Source organism: Elephas maximus, chromosome 3 (genome assembly GCF_024166365.1).
Source record: "Elephas maximus indicus isolate mEleMax1 chromosome 3, mEleMax1 primary haplotype, whole genome shotgun sequence".
In the NCBI taxonomy this organism is placed as follows: domain Eukaryota; kingdom Metazoa; phylum Chordata; class Mammalia; order Proboscidea; family Elephantidae; genus Elephas; species Elephas maximus.
This window is the reverse complement of record NC_064821.1, coordinates 45,093,702-45,111,800: the sequence shown is the minus strand read 5'-3', so window position 1 is coordinate 45,111,800 and position 18,099 is coordinate 45,093,702. Positions and strand designations below refer to the sequence as shown.

At 42.6% G+C, this 18,099-nt stretch overlaps 1 protein-coding gene across 9 annotated transcripts in view; it reads left to right on the top strand.

Annotated features, from left to right (window-relative positions):
- NPHP4 (nephrocystin 4) overlaps positions 1-18,099 on the top strand; it is a 139,355-nt gene that overhangs the window by 54,491 nt on the left and 66,765 nt on the right. For all 9 annotated transcript variants that reach the window (XR_007516516.1, XM_049877726.1, XM_049877727.1 and 6 more), the window contains 2 exons: positions 5,769-5,951; positions 15,503-15,644. Coding sequence is in view for 8 of the 9 variants with exons in the window: in XM_049877726.1 (XP_049733683.1) it covers positions 5,769-5,951; positions 15,503-15,644 (325 nt within the window). In the remaining variant the exon portion in view is untranslated. The remainder of the gene's footprint in view (positions 1-5,768; positions 5,952-15,502; positions 15,645-18,099) is intronic.

Genomic DNA, 18,099 nt, shown 5'->3' with positions numbered 1-18,099 from the left:
AACTTTACAATCTTTGGTTAAACATGGAGCTGCTGCTGCTCTTTCTAATTCGTTTTAGAGGCAGGCATTGTAACTCGTGGACTGCCATGGACGGTGAAGGTGCTCTTGTAATTGACCCCTCACTCAGAAGCTTGCTATGGTTTCACTTTGGGGACCAGCTGAAGGTTTCTTGCCTTCCCTTGATTCCAGGATTTCATCCTCCTTCAGGAAATTTTCTGGAGAAATCTTCGTGTTCCAGTGTTAATTTGATAATCGTCCTCTTTATTAGTACATAACTCATGGACGCCTTTGAACTCAAAAGCAAGCTTCCTTTTACTCTCTTGATGCAGCCTTGACCATCTGTGCTTTCCCAATCAGTGGGCTTTGTTGGCAAGCATCTTCTAACATGTAGAATCAGAAACCAGCCTTAGAGTCCCGTACCTGGCAGCAAGTGGAGTCATTCTGAGAGCAAGCGACGAAGAACTTGAATACCTGCTAAATTGCTCCACTTCTTCGCCTGTACAAATGCATCTCTTACCAGGTGGATTAGTCAAGACTCTGTTGGCTCCCATACCTGGGAAGCCAAGAGGGGATCTGGCTCCTTCAGCAATGGCGTTTTTCATTCTTGAAGTAAAATTTACATATTGTGATGTATACAGATCTTAAATATCCATTCAGCGAGTCTTGAGAAATGGCTACACTGTGTAGCCACCACCACACTCAAGATGTAGAACATCTCCATTGTCTTAAAGGTTCTCCCTAGCTCCCTCTGGTCAATTCCCACCTCTTATTGATAATTGCTGCTTTGATTTCTTTCACCACCCTGTTAGTTTCCTGTGGCTGCTGTGACAAATTTCCACACACTTGGTGGCTTAAAACAACACAGTCATGTCTCCCAACTTGCAAGATTCTCTCTGCTGCTGCTTCCAGCCCTTATTAAGTCGATGTCTGCTGTGCAGAGAGGGTCAAAGGGTTATAAACTCTCTGGAGAGCGTGAAAGTTGAGGTTGTGTAACTTTCTTTAAAACCTTCCCCAGTTTTTCTGCATTGCTCATGTGTATGTTTAAAAGTAATTACTCCGTGGGATGAAATGAAAATATTGCCCATCAAATGGTTACTGGGCTTTTAAGTGACACTGAATATACTGCTTGGTACAGGGGTGCAATAAATCACCTTAATTATATGTTGTTAGGTTTCCTTTTCCACCATGAATGTCTATGAAGGAAATTAACCTACAGCAGCTGCCAGGACCACAGTATGTCTAATTTGGAGCATATAATTGCTCCATCTTATGCAATGAATAACTTCAGGGTGATGTCCGTTTCTTGGGTCTCCCTGGAACATTTGGAATTTCTTTACCCAGTGGCGTTGCCCTGGCCCCCGGACTCCTTGATTTCCTCAGTGAGGAGGGAGAGGTGAAGACCCCTGGCCCTGGATATCTCTGTCTCTCCTCCTTCTTCACCTGGGTGGGTTTCCATTCCTCAGGCCTTGCAACATGTTCACCTCAACAGCCAAGAATCCGATGACCTCAGTGAGAATGCTGGAAAACCTGGTATTGGAAGAGAACCTCAGATGTGGCCCCTCTTCTGAACTCTGAGTTGTCAGTGCCTGTGGCTGTGCAGGTGTGGACATCTGGCTCTGCCTCTAGAACGGACCCGTGGTCCGTGTGTCTGCGTGGGGCCCCTGGTCTTTGTGTCAGGATGGGACCCTGGTCCCTGTGTCTGCATGGGAACCTGGTCTGTATGTCTGGGCCTGGCCTTGTTCTTGCTCAGCCAGGCTCTGCTCACACGTGTTTGCTATTTCACAGTAGTTACGAGGATTCGGTGAGATTACAGTGCCTGGGATGTTGATGAGATAAGGTATTATGAAGTAGCTGAAGTCACTAATAAAAAAACAAACTAGATGCTGTCGAGTTGATTCTGACTCCTGGCGACCCTATGTGTGTGAGAGTAGAACTGTGCTCCATAGGGTTTCCAATGGCTGATTTTTCAGAAGTAGATTCCCAAGCCTTTCTTCTGAGGCACCTCTGGGTGTGTTCAAACCAACAACGTTTTGGTTAGTAGCTGGTCACTTAGCTGTTTGTGCCACCCGCAGACTCCTGAAGTCACTAATGGGAGGAGCCTTATGCTGTCCAATTAAGTGATTGCTCTTGGGCCGTCTGCATACTTTGATATATCTGACCTCCCTGGAGCAGGTGGGCTTCAGGGAGGTTCTCAGCTGCAGGTACCACCAGAGGCTGCTGGTCAGAGAATACAGGCAGTGGAGGTGCTGCCCTTCCCTGAAGATCCTGCTGAAGTCTATGGGAAGGAGTGATCAATAACTCACTAACCATCTCTTTTGTTCGAGCTGTTCAAAACAAACGTGAGGGAAATGGATATTTATGTAACTGACAGATACTCCACACAGAAGAGATTCATATTGATTGAGAACTGAAAAACCAAAAACAACTCTGGATTTGGAAGATTAAGTATTGGAATCACTTAATTTGAAAAACTAAACCCAAAGGAATTGCATTAGTAGCATGAAAATTTGGATACGCATTTTATTTTTGATCCTCTCATAACCTTCTGTATTTTACAGAAGACTGTCTTACAAAAATAGTCTAAACGTGATTGAATACTAATAGGTTTTTTTTTTTTCCTTTTAGTGGCCAGTTTCCCTAATGTATTTATACTAATTTGACTTTTAAAGAGAAATAGATTTATAATCAACTTTTCATTGATACACTGTAATTTGCTCAGAACCGTTTTGTAACCTGTCACCCAGCTAACTGGAGGGGGAAGAGGCAGATGTTGTTTTGTATTTGACAAATGATGAAAGTGTGGCACAGAGTCATGTGCTTGGGTTTCTTACTTTTCTAAGAAGTACTTGCACCTCCAGGACAGAGGGTTGTGGGTATTTTCTTCATCAAGTTGGCAGAGACCCAAGTTGTCCCCAACCCGCCCCTGTAAAGGGGCACGCATGTGGCATTAGCCTAGCCGAGGAGCTAAAATTTAGTTCTGGTGAAGGATCAGACAGGGCCCTGCTGAAGTGGGTGGTTTGGGGTCTAATAACACCAGCTATGATCGAAATTCTGGAAAGAGACATTAACTGAAAACTAGATGCTGATTCTGGACTTTCCCTACGTGGCTATGAAGGCTGTAACAGGGTGGGACAGAAGCAGCAAGACAGAGTCTGGAAGCCAGCTCTCCATTTCTGTTCTTGGACTTCCTTGCACGTGAACTTGGCAAGCGTTAAGCTCGGTAAATCTCAACCCTCATCAAGCCGTTTGTGTCAAGATTCCAGCAGTCCTTTTGTGTATGGGTGGGGATTTGCCTTGGTCCTGGCAGTGATGATGGCACAGCTTCTCACCCATGTCTAGCCAGATATGCAAGGCCTGCCAGCCCTGGCCACCACTGCTGGAGCCCCACCTTCCTCTTTGGCTCCTGGTGCACCCCAAGTGAGTGGGTGCTCCTGGGCACATCCTTTCGCTGTGTAGGGTGCTGTTCACTTGTCCAACAGGTGTGGACCCGATGCCTCCTTCAGGGTCGCCCTCCCTCCTTGTGACCACGGAATGCAGCTGGAAAGGGCTGCCAGGCGAGTGTCCTGGGCCAGGCTTACAGGGACAGCCTGAGCTCAGCCAGGGCTGTCCAGAGGTGGCGAGGAGCCCCAATCTCCTGTACTCCTCCTTCCCTTTCGCCTACCACCTAGAAGGGCACCGCTGTCTCTCTGCCGCCCATGAAGAAAGCATTAGAAAGCGGAATACTGTGCTCATGCCCTGTTCTCCTCACTCATTTTCACACCTACTGCCTTAGGAGTTCCTGGGTGGCACAAACCATTACATGCTTGACCACTAGCTGAAAGGTTGGCATTTTGAACCCACCCAGAGGTGCCTCGGGAGACAGGCTTGGTGATCTCCTGCTGAAAGATTAGGGCCTTGAAAATCCTACGGAGCATAGTTCGACTCTGTACACATGGTGTCGCTATGAGTTGAAGTTGACTAGACAGCAACAACCATCACCTTTGGTCTAGGAGTCCCTAGGTGGCACAAGTGGGTAAGTGCTCGGCTGCTAACTGAAAGTTTGAAGGTTCGAGTCCATCCAGAGGCACCTTGGAAGATAGGTCTGGCAATCTATTTCTGAAAAATTAAGCCACTGAAAACCTTATGGAGCACACTTCTACTCTGATACACGGGGGTTGCTGTGAGTCGGAATCCACTTGATGGCACCTTGTCACTTATTACCTCTGGCCTGCTGCTCTCCCTCACAGCGCCACCGAGGCATGGGGTCTTGGTCTGAGGCAGGCTTGGTCGGCTTTGTCTGGCCCATCCCTGGGCAGAAGATTTGGACTGAGCTGCTCAGGATTCATGCAGGATAGCACCCTCTGGGGTGGAAATTGCTCCTCCCCAGCCCCCAGGCTGACTGATATGGTATTTAAACCCTGGGCCTCAGGTAGAGAATTTGCCTTCCCAGGTGATGCTGTTCTGCTCCATCTTCCCAAGAAGCCTGCCCACCTGTCAGCCAGGCCTGGATCTAAAGCAGCTCATCTCTGAAGTCTCCTTGTACGTGACTATGACAGCAAATCAGAAACCTCGTCACTGAGTTGGGTGGGGATTTCTGTCCCTGACCAAGGCTGGAGTTTAGCTTTATTCTTACTACTCTATAAATAGAAGGATGAAAGTGGTAACTTTAAAATGCTTTGCTGAGCCGAGCTCTGAAACCTTATTTGTCAAAATGTCTCACTTTAAATGTGGCACACTTATCCCGAGGGTTTTCTTAGTGTCCTTGTTCTTTTCATTTGGCCAGTGACAGAGAAGGTGAGAAGAGGCATGCCGTATGAAATTTGATCGGATTGATTGCACAATTACATACAAAGTCACGTGTATAAAATGCACACTTTAAATGAGAACATGTATGCTCACAGCCTGAAATTGAATGTCCCTGTGTATCCTTCATTTTCTTATAAAGTTTCCAATCGCAAACAAAGTGCTGCTCCTGGTATTTTCCTAATGGATTAGAGTACAGAGTGATTATAAACCGGCAGAACGATCCTTTATAGGAGCAAAAACTCATTGCTTTCGAGTTGATTCCAACTCATAGCAACCCTGTAGGAAAGAGTAGAACTGCCCCATAGGGTTTCCAATGCTGTAAATCTTTTTGGAAGCTGACTGCCACATTGTTCTTTTGTGGAACAGCTGGTGAGTTCCAACCACTGATCTTTCGGTTAGCAGCTGAGTGCTTAACCACTGCACCACCAGGGCTCCTACAGAAGCAGGGGAGCCGTTAAAATGCGTTGCTCTCTAAGCCCCAACGGGCATCTTTAAGAGCATTGCAGTCTGAGCCGGAGAAGGAGACGTGTCTGGGTGGGGAGGGGTCCTGGCTAGGAGTGGGGTTTCAGAAGGGGAAGGGGCATCCCTACTTTCTCTGTGATGGGTGTTCTGTTATCCTGCCTTGGTGCTTTGTTTTGTCAGGTGGAACTGACGGTCCCTGTGCTTGTGGCACTGAACAATAAAAACCAAACCCATTGCCGTCAAGGGTATTCCGACTCACAGAGACCCCTGTGTTACAGAGTAGAACTGTACGTCACAGGAGTTTCTTGGCTGTAATCTTTACGGAAGATTGCCAGGCGTTTTTTCTGCAGTGCTGCTGGGGGCTTCACACCTCCGACCTTTAGGTTAGTAGTTGAGAGCAACCCGTTTGTGTCACTCATACTGAGCCCTAGGTAAATTTCAAGTCTGAAAGCCCGGTTGAGTACCCTGCCCAGGTGACTTAGTGATGGCTCATGCCCAGGTATGCTCTGTTTCACCTCTAGGCAGTGTCTGCCACCTCGCTGTCCAACTTGGCCTGCATGTACATGGTTCGCTGGGCTGTCTGGAGCCCAGGTCTGGATGCCACCTCTGGCCAGGTGACCCTACCTCTGCAGGGCGGCACCCAGCCTGGCCCCTCGCACTGTCTGGTCTACAAGGTGCCCTCAGCCAGCATGAGCTCCGAGGAGGTAAGCTGTTACATCTTAAGCATGCTGCTTCTCCAGGGAGCTTCTAGAAAACACTTTCATTACTAGAAGTTGACAAATACGTTTGCATATGTTTCGTGAACAGGATTTTTTTGTGTCATGGATATGCACGAAAATGCTTAAAACGCTGAGGCTGATTGCTAAGTACTAGTCAGATGCAAACTCAACGAGGCCACACCTTCAGTCTCCAGCAGTAACTCATGGGGCCCATGCCCGTCATCTGTGCACATATTGCAAGACCGCTACTATATGTGTGTTTTTACAAAGGATGCTTGGAGCATTTGGCATGTTAGAAAACGGGCTCTGTGTGACCCTCTGCCAGTGGGCTTTCTTGTAGAACAAGTACTGTGCTGAAGCTGGGTAGTCTGGCTTCCAGGCTGGCTCGTCTTTGTGACTTTGTCCCTCATGCCTACTGGACCTTGGCTTTCCTGACTATGCACAAGGGCTGGACCACAGCAGGGAGTCTCAGGTTTTTTAAAAAACATGTTTTTTTGAGGTTTATTTATTTTTTAAATGTATTTCACTTTTTGTTGTTGTTGAGAAGCAAAGCATATACCAACTCAGCGGTTTCTAATGTACAATCCAGTGACACTGATGACATTCTTCCTATTGTGCAACCATTCTCACCTTCCTTTTCTGAATTGTTGCTCCCCCATTAACATAAACTTACAGGCTCCTAAGTTTGCTATCTGATTTTCTGAGTTGCCGTTGTCAGTTGGACCCCACAGAGTTTTTAAAAGAGCACAGTGCTCAAAGCAGATACTCTTTATAAAATTTTTTTAAAGTACAAAAAGTTATTTTCTTATTAACAGTTTGATATTTTTTAAAAAGTTTTTATTGCACTTTAGATGAAGGTTTACAGAGCAAACTAATTCCTCACTAAACAGTTATTGCCCGTATTGTTTTGTGACACTGGTTAACAACCCCACGACATGTCAACACTCTCCCTTCTCGACCTTGCTTTCCCCATTACCAGCTTTCCTGTCTCCTCCTGGCTTCTCATCCTTGCCCCTGGGCTTGTGTGCCCGTTTAATCTCATTTTGTTTTAGGGGCCTGTCTAATCTTCGGCTGAACGGTGAACTTCAGGAGTGACTTCAGTACTGAGCTAAAAGGGTGTCTGGGGGCCATACTCTTGGGGTTTCTCCAGCCTCTGTCAGATCGGAAAGTCTGGTCTTTTTTAGAAAACATTTTTGAAATGAAACTTTGTCTAAACCCCAGTGTAGGAACACAAGTAAAAGTAGGACAGTGTGTCACTCATAGCAGCTAAAAGGTGGAACAAACCCAGTGTCCATTGATGGATGAATGAATGAACAAACTGTGGTATGTGCAGTGGAATATTATCCAGCATAAAGAGGAATGAAGTTCTGAATCATGCCATGGCATGGATGAACCTTGAAGACATGATGTTGAGTGATATTAGTCACAAAAGGGCCAATATTGTATGATTCCATTTTTAGGAAATATTTAGGATAGGCAAATATGGAGAGACAGAAAGTAGATCAGTGGTTACCAGGTGCTGGAGGAGTGGGAAATGGGGAGTGAAAAAAAAAAGCAAGAAAAAAACATTAAAAAAAAGGTGTACTACTTGTAAATCCGACATTATTCTTGATAACCTCAGAGTGGATAAGACTTTGATCTAAACGATGCTCTGAAACACAGCCTGGCAAGGAAAACAGGAAGAAAGAAGGGCAGGGCTAGTTGAAGTGTATGTGAGGGGTTACATCCTCTGGCTGTTTGCCTGCCTGCCCACTGATGGCCCTGGGGCTCTTCCTTAGTGACCTGGACTCCTACAGACATTGGATCAAAGCCCCCATGCCAGCTGAGATGTGTGGTGGGACTTCTGTTTTGGTTTTTCTGTTTGATTCTTCTCTTTACGGTTCTAAAATGTGTCCCAATTTGTTTCTGCAGTGCAAATATGAATCTTCTCATGCTCAGTTATCTCATTTGTCTGTTATTTCAGTATTTTCACCTGTGTGCTGACTATTACGACAAACATGATCTCCAGTGTTGTTATTTATGGCTTGGGTAATGCTTTGGAGACCTGAGTAAGGGAACAGCTGATGGTGCAGCTTTTCTTATTATAAAGACTGTCTCTCATTATAGGACCATGTTTTGCTGCATTCCCACATGGTCTAGTTTGAGGCCTTATTATAAAATTGCCATCGGGAATCCTGAAGCCTTTGCCATTCTGTCTCCCTCTTGCTCTCTGTATGTGTGTGTGTAAATAAATGTTTATCCTATTAATTCTAGGCTTGTCATACCACTACATTCCCTTTTCTTTTTAAGCATTTAAATTGTATTATGGCTTGAGTCTTTTGAAGGTTTGACTGTTTCAAGGACACAAATACACCTACTTCTCACTTATTGATTGTCTTGTTATCCAACATTTTGCATTTACAACAATAGTGAAAAAATCTGCTATCCAACTATTTTGCCCATTAACGACATATGTCTGGCAGTAACCCTTTCTTGGCCAGTGGGATATACAGCACCCACCTGCGTTTTTGCCTATCAGGTCCAGAGAGATGTATGTGTCCCACATAGTATTTTGTGATCTGATGTGGTCATCCTCCATTTTTGCATAATGCTGATTTTCACATAATGACCTGGTTTCTGGAACCTAACTATGTCGATTAGTGAGGAGTGAATGTGTATCACATACTGCCAGTTTTCACTAGGAACACAACTTGTAAATTAGAATTTCTACTGACATTTAGTGCAAGACCATTCCCTGTTGGGGCTGTCCTGTATGTTGGAGGATATTTAGCAGCATCCCACTAGATGCCAATAGCACCCCATTAATTATGACAACCCACAGTGTCTCCACATGTTGCCAGATGTCTCCTGGGGGGCAAAATTGTCCCTGGTTGAGAACTACTACTCTAAATAGATATAATTAATTAAAGCTACTCACAAACTTGGGAAACCCTGGTGGCGTAGTGGTTAAGAACTGCGGCTGCTAACCAAAAGGTCAGCAGTTTGAATCTACCAGGTGCTCCTTGGAAACTCTATGGGGTGGTTCTACTCTGTCCTGTAGGGTCACTATGAGTCGAAATCAACACTACAGCGATGGGTTTTTTACTCAGAGACTTAATTCACTCTCCTGCACTGTAAAATCTGTTCCTCCTTTGCCTCTTCTGTACGTCTTATGATATATAAGATAACATATGTGCAGTTAGACAGGTTGGAAACCTAGGCACCATTCTTATCTTTGTCTACTCGCTGTCCCTCTCCCTTAGTTAATTCTTTATCTCATTCATTCATTCGGTTAATTTTTATTGAGCATCTAGATATACTCTTGGAAAAATATCCCTGTTCCCGTGGAACAGTTGAGTGGGAGTGGCAGGTCTTAATCGAGGAAGATATAAATATGTAATTATAAATATTCTGTAATTTTTGAGTAAGTAAATTTTATTATGATTATTTATTATGAAGCTAAGTAGTATGCTATGATTATGTTTTCTTTCTTAAAGAACTACTCCTTGAGTAAATAATTGTCTTTTTAAAAAATTTATCTCCCTGAAGGCAGCCACTTTGAACTCTTAACTGTGACTTAAGATAAAGACAAAACAAAACAAAAGCCCATTGCCGTCGAGTTGATTCCAACTTATGATATTTACCTTTATTTTCTAAATAATATGCTTTTACTGCTTTTTCTTAGTTTATCATTTTTTTCCTTTTTTGTTGTGCTTTAAGTGAAAGTTTGCAAATCAAATCAGTCTCTCATACAAAAACTTACATACACCTTGCTATGTACTCCTAGCTGTTCTCCCCCTAATGAGACAGCACACTCCTTCTCTCCACTCTCTATTCCCCGTGTCTGTTCAGCCAGCTCCTGTCCCCCTCTGCCTTCTCATCTCGCCTCCAGACAGGAGCTGCCCACATAGGCTCATGTGTCAACTTGAGCCAAGAAGGTCACTCCTCACCAGTATCATTTTCTTTCTTATAGTCCAGTCCAATCCCTGTCTGAAGAGTCGGCTTTGGGAATGGTTCTAGTTTATCAACTTTAATCATTATATATTAATCTCCTATCATGATAGAGAGTACTATAGCATTTATATACTTTGTCCTTCTTTAAATAAAGCACTCTGTCCTCCCACTGCTTGGTCTTGGATTTAGAAACATTCGTGGGAAGTGTGCGGCAGAGCAGGGTAATCAGATCCCAGCTGCCTGATTAGAGGATTGAGAAGGAAAACCCCAGGGAATGGAAAGTACTAGGAGCTTGTGGAGAGGGAGGAGCTTGGAAAGTGACCTCATGAAGTTGTTTATGAAATCCCGGGCTAAGTCACAAGCTGCAAATGTTTGAATTGAACCCTAAACAGCATAATAAAGACTTGGAAAACTAAATCATGAGAGAGACTACCACCTAGTCTCTGAGTCGCCAGCTGTGTGGCACGTATGCAGGAGAGATCTGAATAGCATTGCAAGGACTTTGAACATGGAACTGACGTTGAAACCACATCCAGCAGAGGGCTGGGTATAAATTGTGGCCTGAACCCAACTGGGTCAGTTTCTGCTAAGACAAAAATATTAGCATTTCTCCATAGGATTTAACAAGATTCAGAGTCTTGTAACGTAATATTCAAAATGTTCAGAATACAGTCTAAAATTACTTGTCATACCATTTAATTGGTAAAGCAGGAAAATCTCAACTGGTACGGAAAAAGACAAAAGACTGTGAAAATCAATACTGAGATGACACAGATGTTGGAGTTATCAGACAAAGACTTTAAAGCGGCTGTTATAAATATGCTCCAAGAAATAAGGGTGAAACTCTTGAAACAAATGAAAAGGTAGACAGTCTCAGCAAATAAATAGAAAATATAAAGAAGATTGGAAAATTTAGAACTTAAAAATAAAATGACCAAAATAAAAAACTCACTAGGAGGGCTCAATAGGAGAATGGAGATTACAGAAGAAACAGTCTGTGAACTTGAACATAGATCAATAGAAATTATCAGTCTGAACAATGGAAAGAAAAATGATTGGAAAAGAATGAACAGAGCCTCAAGTACCTATGGGACAGTGCCAAAAACGTTAATGCCTGTGTTACTGGAGCCTCAGTAGAGAAAAAAAAAGTATGGTGCAGAAAAAAATTATTGAAGAAATAATGGCTGAAAGATTTTCAAATTTTGCAAAAAACATAAACCTACAGATCTAAAAATAGTTCAGCGAACCCTGGGTATAAATCCAAAGAGATCGACACCCAGATACATCATAAACTGCTGAAAACTAAAGACAAAGAAAAAAATCTTTAAAGCAGCCAGAGAAAAATGATGCATCCCTTATAGGGAAACAACAATTTGGATTCATCCTCAGAAACAATGGAGGCCAGAGGAGACTGGAACACTTAAGAAGTGCTAACAGGAAGAACTGTGAATCCAAATTTCTGTATTCAGCAAAGATAGCATGTAGGACTGAAGGTGAAATAAAGGTATTCTCAGATGAACTAAAACTAAGAGAGTTTATTGACAGCACACATGCCTGAAATAATTGCTAGAGGAATTTGTTCAGATAGAAGCAAAATGATACCAGAAGGAAACTTGGAATACAAGGAATGAAGAAGTAGCAACAGAAATGGTAAATGTAATAAAGTATTTTCCTCTTGAATTCTTTATGTTCTGTGGTTGAAAATCAATTAGTGCAGTTCAGCGTGTTAGCAGTCTAAAGATCCACAGTCAACGCCCATCAAAGCAGCAGTCAGGAAATCAAATGACATACTGCATTGGGCAAATCTGATGCAAAAGACCTCTTTAAAGTGTTATAAAGTGAAGATGTCGCTTTAAGGACTAAGGTGTGCCTGACCCAAGCCATGATATCTTTAGTCCCCTCATATGCATGGGAAAATTGGGCAGTGAATAAAGAATACCAAAGAAGAATTGATGCCTTTGAGTTATGGTGTTGGCAAAGAATATTGAATATATCGTGGACTGCCAGAAAAACGAACAAATCTGTCTTGGAAGAAGTGCAGCCAGAATGCTTCTTAGAAGCAAGGGTGGTGAGACTTCATCTCACACACTTTGGGCATGTTATCAGGAGGAACCAGTCCCTGGAGAAGGACATCAAGCCTGGTAAAGTAGAGAGTCAGTGAAAAAGAGGAAGACTCTCAACGAGATAGATTGACACAGTGGCTACAAAAATGGGCTCAAATGTAGCGATGACTGTGAGGATGGTGAAGGATTGGGCAGTGTTTCTGATTTCCGTGAGTTGGAGCAGACTTGATGGCACCTAACAACAACAAACAGCCCAGAAGAAAAACCTCATAATCATATCAATTGATGCATAGAAAGCATTTGGCAAAATTCAACATCCTTTAGGGCAAAAACTCAACAAACTCGGAGTAAGAGGAAACTTCTTCAACATGACCAGGGTTATCTACAAAAACCCTTTAATTAACATCATACTTAATGGTGAAAGGCTGAATGATTTTCCCCTAAGCCAAGGATGTTCACTCTCACCATTCAACATCCTACTCAACATTTATGGAATTGTAGCCAGGACAATAAGGCAAGAGAACAAAATAAAAGACATACAGATTGGGCAGGAAGAAATAAAATTGTCCTATTCGCAGACAACATGATTGTCTATGTAGATAGTCCCAAGGAATCTACAAACAAAATACCTCCTGGAATGAGTAAATGAGTTTAGCGAGATCACAGGATACGAGGTCATATAGAGCAATCAGTCACATTTCTGTATACTAGCAACGAACAATTGGAAAGCAGAAATTAAAAACAATTTTACTTCCAAAGCAAAATATGTATAGGATCTGTGTGCTGACGATTATAAAACAGTTCCTTTCCTGGACGTCATTATTCTCATTGTAGTTATAATCTTAGATGAAATCAAAGAAGTCCTAAATAAATGGAAAGACATGTATTTTATGGATTGGAAGACTCAACATAGTCAAAATGTCAGTTCTTTCCAAATTGATCTATATATAGCTTAACACAATTCCAGTCTAAATCCCAGCAGGATTTGTTTTTTTTTTTTTAATATTTGTAGATATAGACAAGTTGATTCTAAAATTTATATGGAAAAGCAAAGGAATTGGAAGAGCCAAAAACAATTTTGAAAAAGAAAAATAAGTTGGAGGAAGTATACTACACAATTTTAAGACTAACTATAAAGCTATCATAGCCAATACAGAGTGATATTGGTGAAGGGACTGGTGCATAGATTAATGGAACAGAATAGTAAATCACACAAATACGGCAACTGATCTTTGAGGAAGTTGCAAAGGCAATTTAAGGGTGAAAAAATAATCTTTTCAACAAATTGTTCTGAAACAACTGGAAACTCAGAGAAAAAGAACCTTGACCTAAACTTTATACCATATACAGAAATTACCTCAAAATGAATACAGATCTAAATATAAAACCTAATAACGCTTCGTAACTTTTAGAAGAAAACATAGGAGAAGGGTTAGCAAAGACTTTTAAAGACATGACACCAAAAGCATGATTTGTAAGAAGAAGTGTTGATAAATTGGACTTCATCAAAATAAAACCTTTTTTTTTCCTAAGAGGGATACTGTTAAGAGAGTGGAAAGACAAGCTATAGATGGGAAGAAATTATTTACAAGTCACGTATCTGACTGTTAGTTTCCTAGTGCTGAGTGGCTTAAAACAACAGAAATGTATCAGTTCTGGAGGCTAGAAGTCTGAAATCATGGTGTCGACAGGGCAGTGATCTCTCTCTGAAGGCTCCAGGGGAGGAGTCCTTCCTTGCCTTTTCCTAGCTTCTGGTGGTTCTTGGCAATCCTTGGTGTTCTTTTACTTGTAGATGCACTGCTCCAGTCTTTGCCTCTGTCTTCACATGGTCCTCTTCCCTCTGTGCCTGCCTGCCTGTGTCTCTCCTCTTTTATAAGGACACCAGTCACATTGGATTATGGCCCAGGCTACTCCAATATGACCTCCTGTTAACTAATTACATCTGCAAAGACCCTATTTCCAAATAAGGTCACATTCACAGGTACTGGGTGCTAGGACACGAACATTTTTTTTTTGAGGGACAGAAATCAACTCATAACACTGGCAAAAGACTTCCCTCCAGGTTATATAAAGAACTCTCCAGACTCATCTGCAGGAAAACAAAAAACCCAATTAAAAAATGGACAAAAGTCTTGAAGAGACACTTTACCAAAGGGGATGTATGCATTGTAAATAAGCAAATAAAAAGATACTTAATATCATTAGCCCTTAGGGAAATGGAAATTAAAACCATGAGATACAACCACATACCTATTTGAATGGCTAAAATAAAAAATAGTGTCAATAGCCAAGTGCTGGCAGGGGTGTGGAGAAACTAGAACTGTCATACATTGCTGGTTAGGAATGAAAAATGATACTGTCACTCTGGGAAACAGTTTGGCAGTTGCTTATAAAGTTAAACATACACCTACCTACCAATCCTACTCCTTGGTACTATATTTTTGCAGATAAAGTGCCCACACATATATCGTGCATAGTACACTTAGGAAGATAACGCATGAGGGGCTTGCGTGGTTGGCCAGAAATGTATAATGTGAATATTATTTGCATAAAAATATGGTATTTTATTCTGGAGATGTGAAAACTTAGGTTTACACACAAATCCACATACCACTTTTCACACCAGCCCTAGTTATAATAACAAGGCTGCTGGGTGGTACTAACCTAGAAGTTGGTGGTTTGGACCCACCCTGCCACGTTACAGAAGAAAGGCCTGATGGTCTGCTTCCATAAAGATTACAGCCAAGAAAACCCTATCGAGCGCAGTTGTACTCTGTAACACATGGGGCCGCCCTGAGTCGGAATTGATTTGATGGCAATGTTTTTAAAAATTTATTTATTTATAATCACCCAAATAAAAAACAACCCAAATGTTCCTCAGATGGTCGAATGGATAAACAAATTATGATACATCTGTATAGTGGAACACTACCCAATCACATAAGAGAATAAACTGTTGATGTGTACAGCAACTTGGTAAATCTCACTGGCGTTGTGTTGAGGGTAAGAAGCCAGCCTCATAAGGTATATATGGTATGACTCCATTTATATGACATTAACCGAAAGAAAAAATGACAGTGAGGGAGAACAGATCAGTTATTGCCAGGGGCTAAGATTGGGGGAGGGTGTGATTATAAAGGCGGCAGCCCAAGGGGATGTTTTGGCGTGATGGACCTGTCCTGTATCCTCCTTGTACTACATACATTGACAGTGTGTTAAAACTCATAGTCAAGTTCATGTAGGTTAATTAATAAAAACCAACATTCAGAGTGGAGACATACCACGACTTCTGCTTGTGGAAGGGCCATGCCATGGTAATATGGCTTTCTGGGATTTTAATTCCACAACAGATTGTCTACCGCTCAGAAAAGATTGTAATCTAAGAACATATGACTTCAGAAGTCCTTGGTTTTCCGTGGACTTTGTCTTAGGTCTGGGAGAATTGCTCCTGGTCAAATTATTCTGACAGAAGAATGCTAATGAAGGAGTGTGCAGGCTACCTTCACTGGGCACCATTGTTCTCACTGTGGTTCATCACAGGTGAAGCAGATGGAGTCCGGGACAGTGCAGTTCCAGTACTCACTTAGCCCAGAAGAACACTTGGACACGTCTCTGGAGCGGGCCAGCAGCACCAAGGCAGAGCGGCGGCAGGCCTCCAAGAAGCCACCCACGTCCCCTTCAAGTAAGTGTTTGCAGAGAGCTCACTTCTCAAGCACACAGCATGACTTCCATCTGTTCCCAAGGAAAGATACTCAGTCCAGTATAGTGATCATCAGACTTGCAGGATAATTGCCACAGATTGCTTTAATTGGAATCAGTTAACTGAGTTTTTGCTTGATATCGAGATGTAGAATTGGCTGCAGGCAGTAAAGGCTGCCAGCAGAGCTCCAGCCCTTGCCCCGTGGGTGGTAACATATTCCACATGCATGTAGGTGGTTAAAGAGCTGTTACTGGTTATTAGTTTAGTATCTGGTTGGCTGGCTGGGGCTCTGCTGTGGCCAGTACCTTGTGTTCAGTGCCTCTGAGTTTATAGCACAAAATCAAACCCGTTGTTGTCGATTCCAACTCATAGCAATCCTACAGGGCAGGGTAGAACTGTCCCATAGGGTTTCCAAGGCTGTAATCTTTTTTTTTTTTAATTAATTTTTATTGCACTTTAAGTGAAAGTTTACAAATCAGGTCAGTCTGTCATACAAAAATTTACATACACCTTGCCATACACTCCTAATTGCTCTTCCTCCAATGAGACAGCACAGTTCTTCCCCCACTCTCTCTACTCGTGTTCATTTGGGTAGCTTCTGGCCCTCTCTGCCCTCTCATCCCCCCTTCAGACAGAAGATGCCAACATAGTCTCATGTGTGCACTTGATCCAAGAAACTTGTTCATCACCAGTATTATTTTCCATCCCGTTTTTTTATTCCAGTCCAATCCATGTATAAAGAGTTGGCTTTTAGATTGGTTCCTATTTTTGGGTAACAGAAGGTCTGGGGACCATGGCCTCTGGGGACTCTCCAGTCCGAGTCTGACCATTAAGTCTGATCTTTTTACAAGAATTTGGGGTCTGCATCCCACTGCTCTCCTGCTCCCTCAGGGTTTCTCTGTTGTGTTCCCTGTCAGGGCAGCCATCGGTTGTGGCTGGGTACCATCTAGTTCTTCTGGTTGTAATCTTTATGGAAGCAGATGCCGCTTCTGTGGGAGGTCGGGGAGATGACACTTGTCCCTGGTGACAAGTCCAAGGGGACACCAGACAAGGCATGGAATGACATTTTGAGGTGCCACAAATATGAAAGGCGCCCGACTGAGGCAGCCAGACAAGAAGGGGAAGGTGTTTCTCCTGACGGTTGCCACTATCAACATCTATCCATCTTGAAATTGGGGGGGAGGTGCAACTTAGACATTGCCCCTGGGAGCTGGTTATCCTTGCTACGCCCCTGCTGCTGTATGTTTTCCCTTGGAGCGGCTGGTGGATTCACACTGCCACCTTTTAGTTACCAGCCTAGTGCTTAACCACCGCACCACCAGGGCCCCTTAGTTTATACGTAAGGACTGCCAAAACCGGTGTCCTGGTTGAGAATTCCATCTATCGAGAAGGAAAGAGTGGATGTTAAAAGGGAGTGTTTGAGAAGTTCACCCTGATTTAGTATTGAGCCTTTGGCTCTGGGCTTCTGGAGATTTAGCCAGCTGAAAGAATGTCCTAGAAGCCCTAGATCACAGGCGGTTACACTCTTCTGTCTCCAGATTCCAGACGGAAAGGTAGGGAATGAACCAACATGTAAGCCTGTTGAGAGGAGCTTAGTATTTACCCATCCTTCCGATAGCTTTCCTCTGTGGGATAATATGCAGATTTCCAGGAAAGGCTTTTCTTTTTTTTTGGCCAGTTTTTCTTGCTGGGGTTCCTGAGTGCTAGCGTAAAGGCATTAGTAATTCTGTAATTTGGGAATGGTTTTTTCTGAGTTGAGATTCATTTATGGAAACTGGCCTTTTCAAATTTAATTTTCCAAGTGGTGGGAACAGAATGCTTGTTTCTTGGGCCTGGAGCTTGCTGTGCTGGACTTCATGATTGTCCAGGATTTTCTGATGTACCTAAGACTATTCAGGTAGCAAGACTTAATAGTTGACTGCTTTGTGACAAACCACGTCACTAAGTATTTTCATTCTTTTCAAAAAGATAGTCCATTTGATGGTTTTGTTCTTTCAGTTTTTGAATATTGTGCTTACTGGATTGTTGAGAATTGCTGATTAACACCAATGTGTACATTTAATAGTCACATCTTCTATAAGTGGTATTGAAATGTACCCCTTGTACTTGAGATACTGCCAGAATATCTGCTAGAATCCCTCGCAGTGGTGGGTGGTAGGCATGCATTTTCTGTCAGAGTCAGTTTAGAATAAATTTCCAAATGTATTTGATAAAGCTGGAAGCATAGGAGATATAGAATACATAGTTTAAAAATACTAAGCAAAGGGTCAGATTTATTTCTAACCTACCCCCTGCTTTAAATCTAGTGTCTTTCCCTCTTTGACATATATTCACAGTTACATTTTAAAAATGAAACAGAATTTTTAGACATTCTTTTTTCCTACACAAAAATGTTTAGATGAGAACTTACCAAGTATTTCAATTACGAACTAGTTAT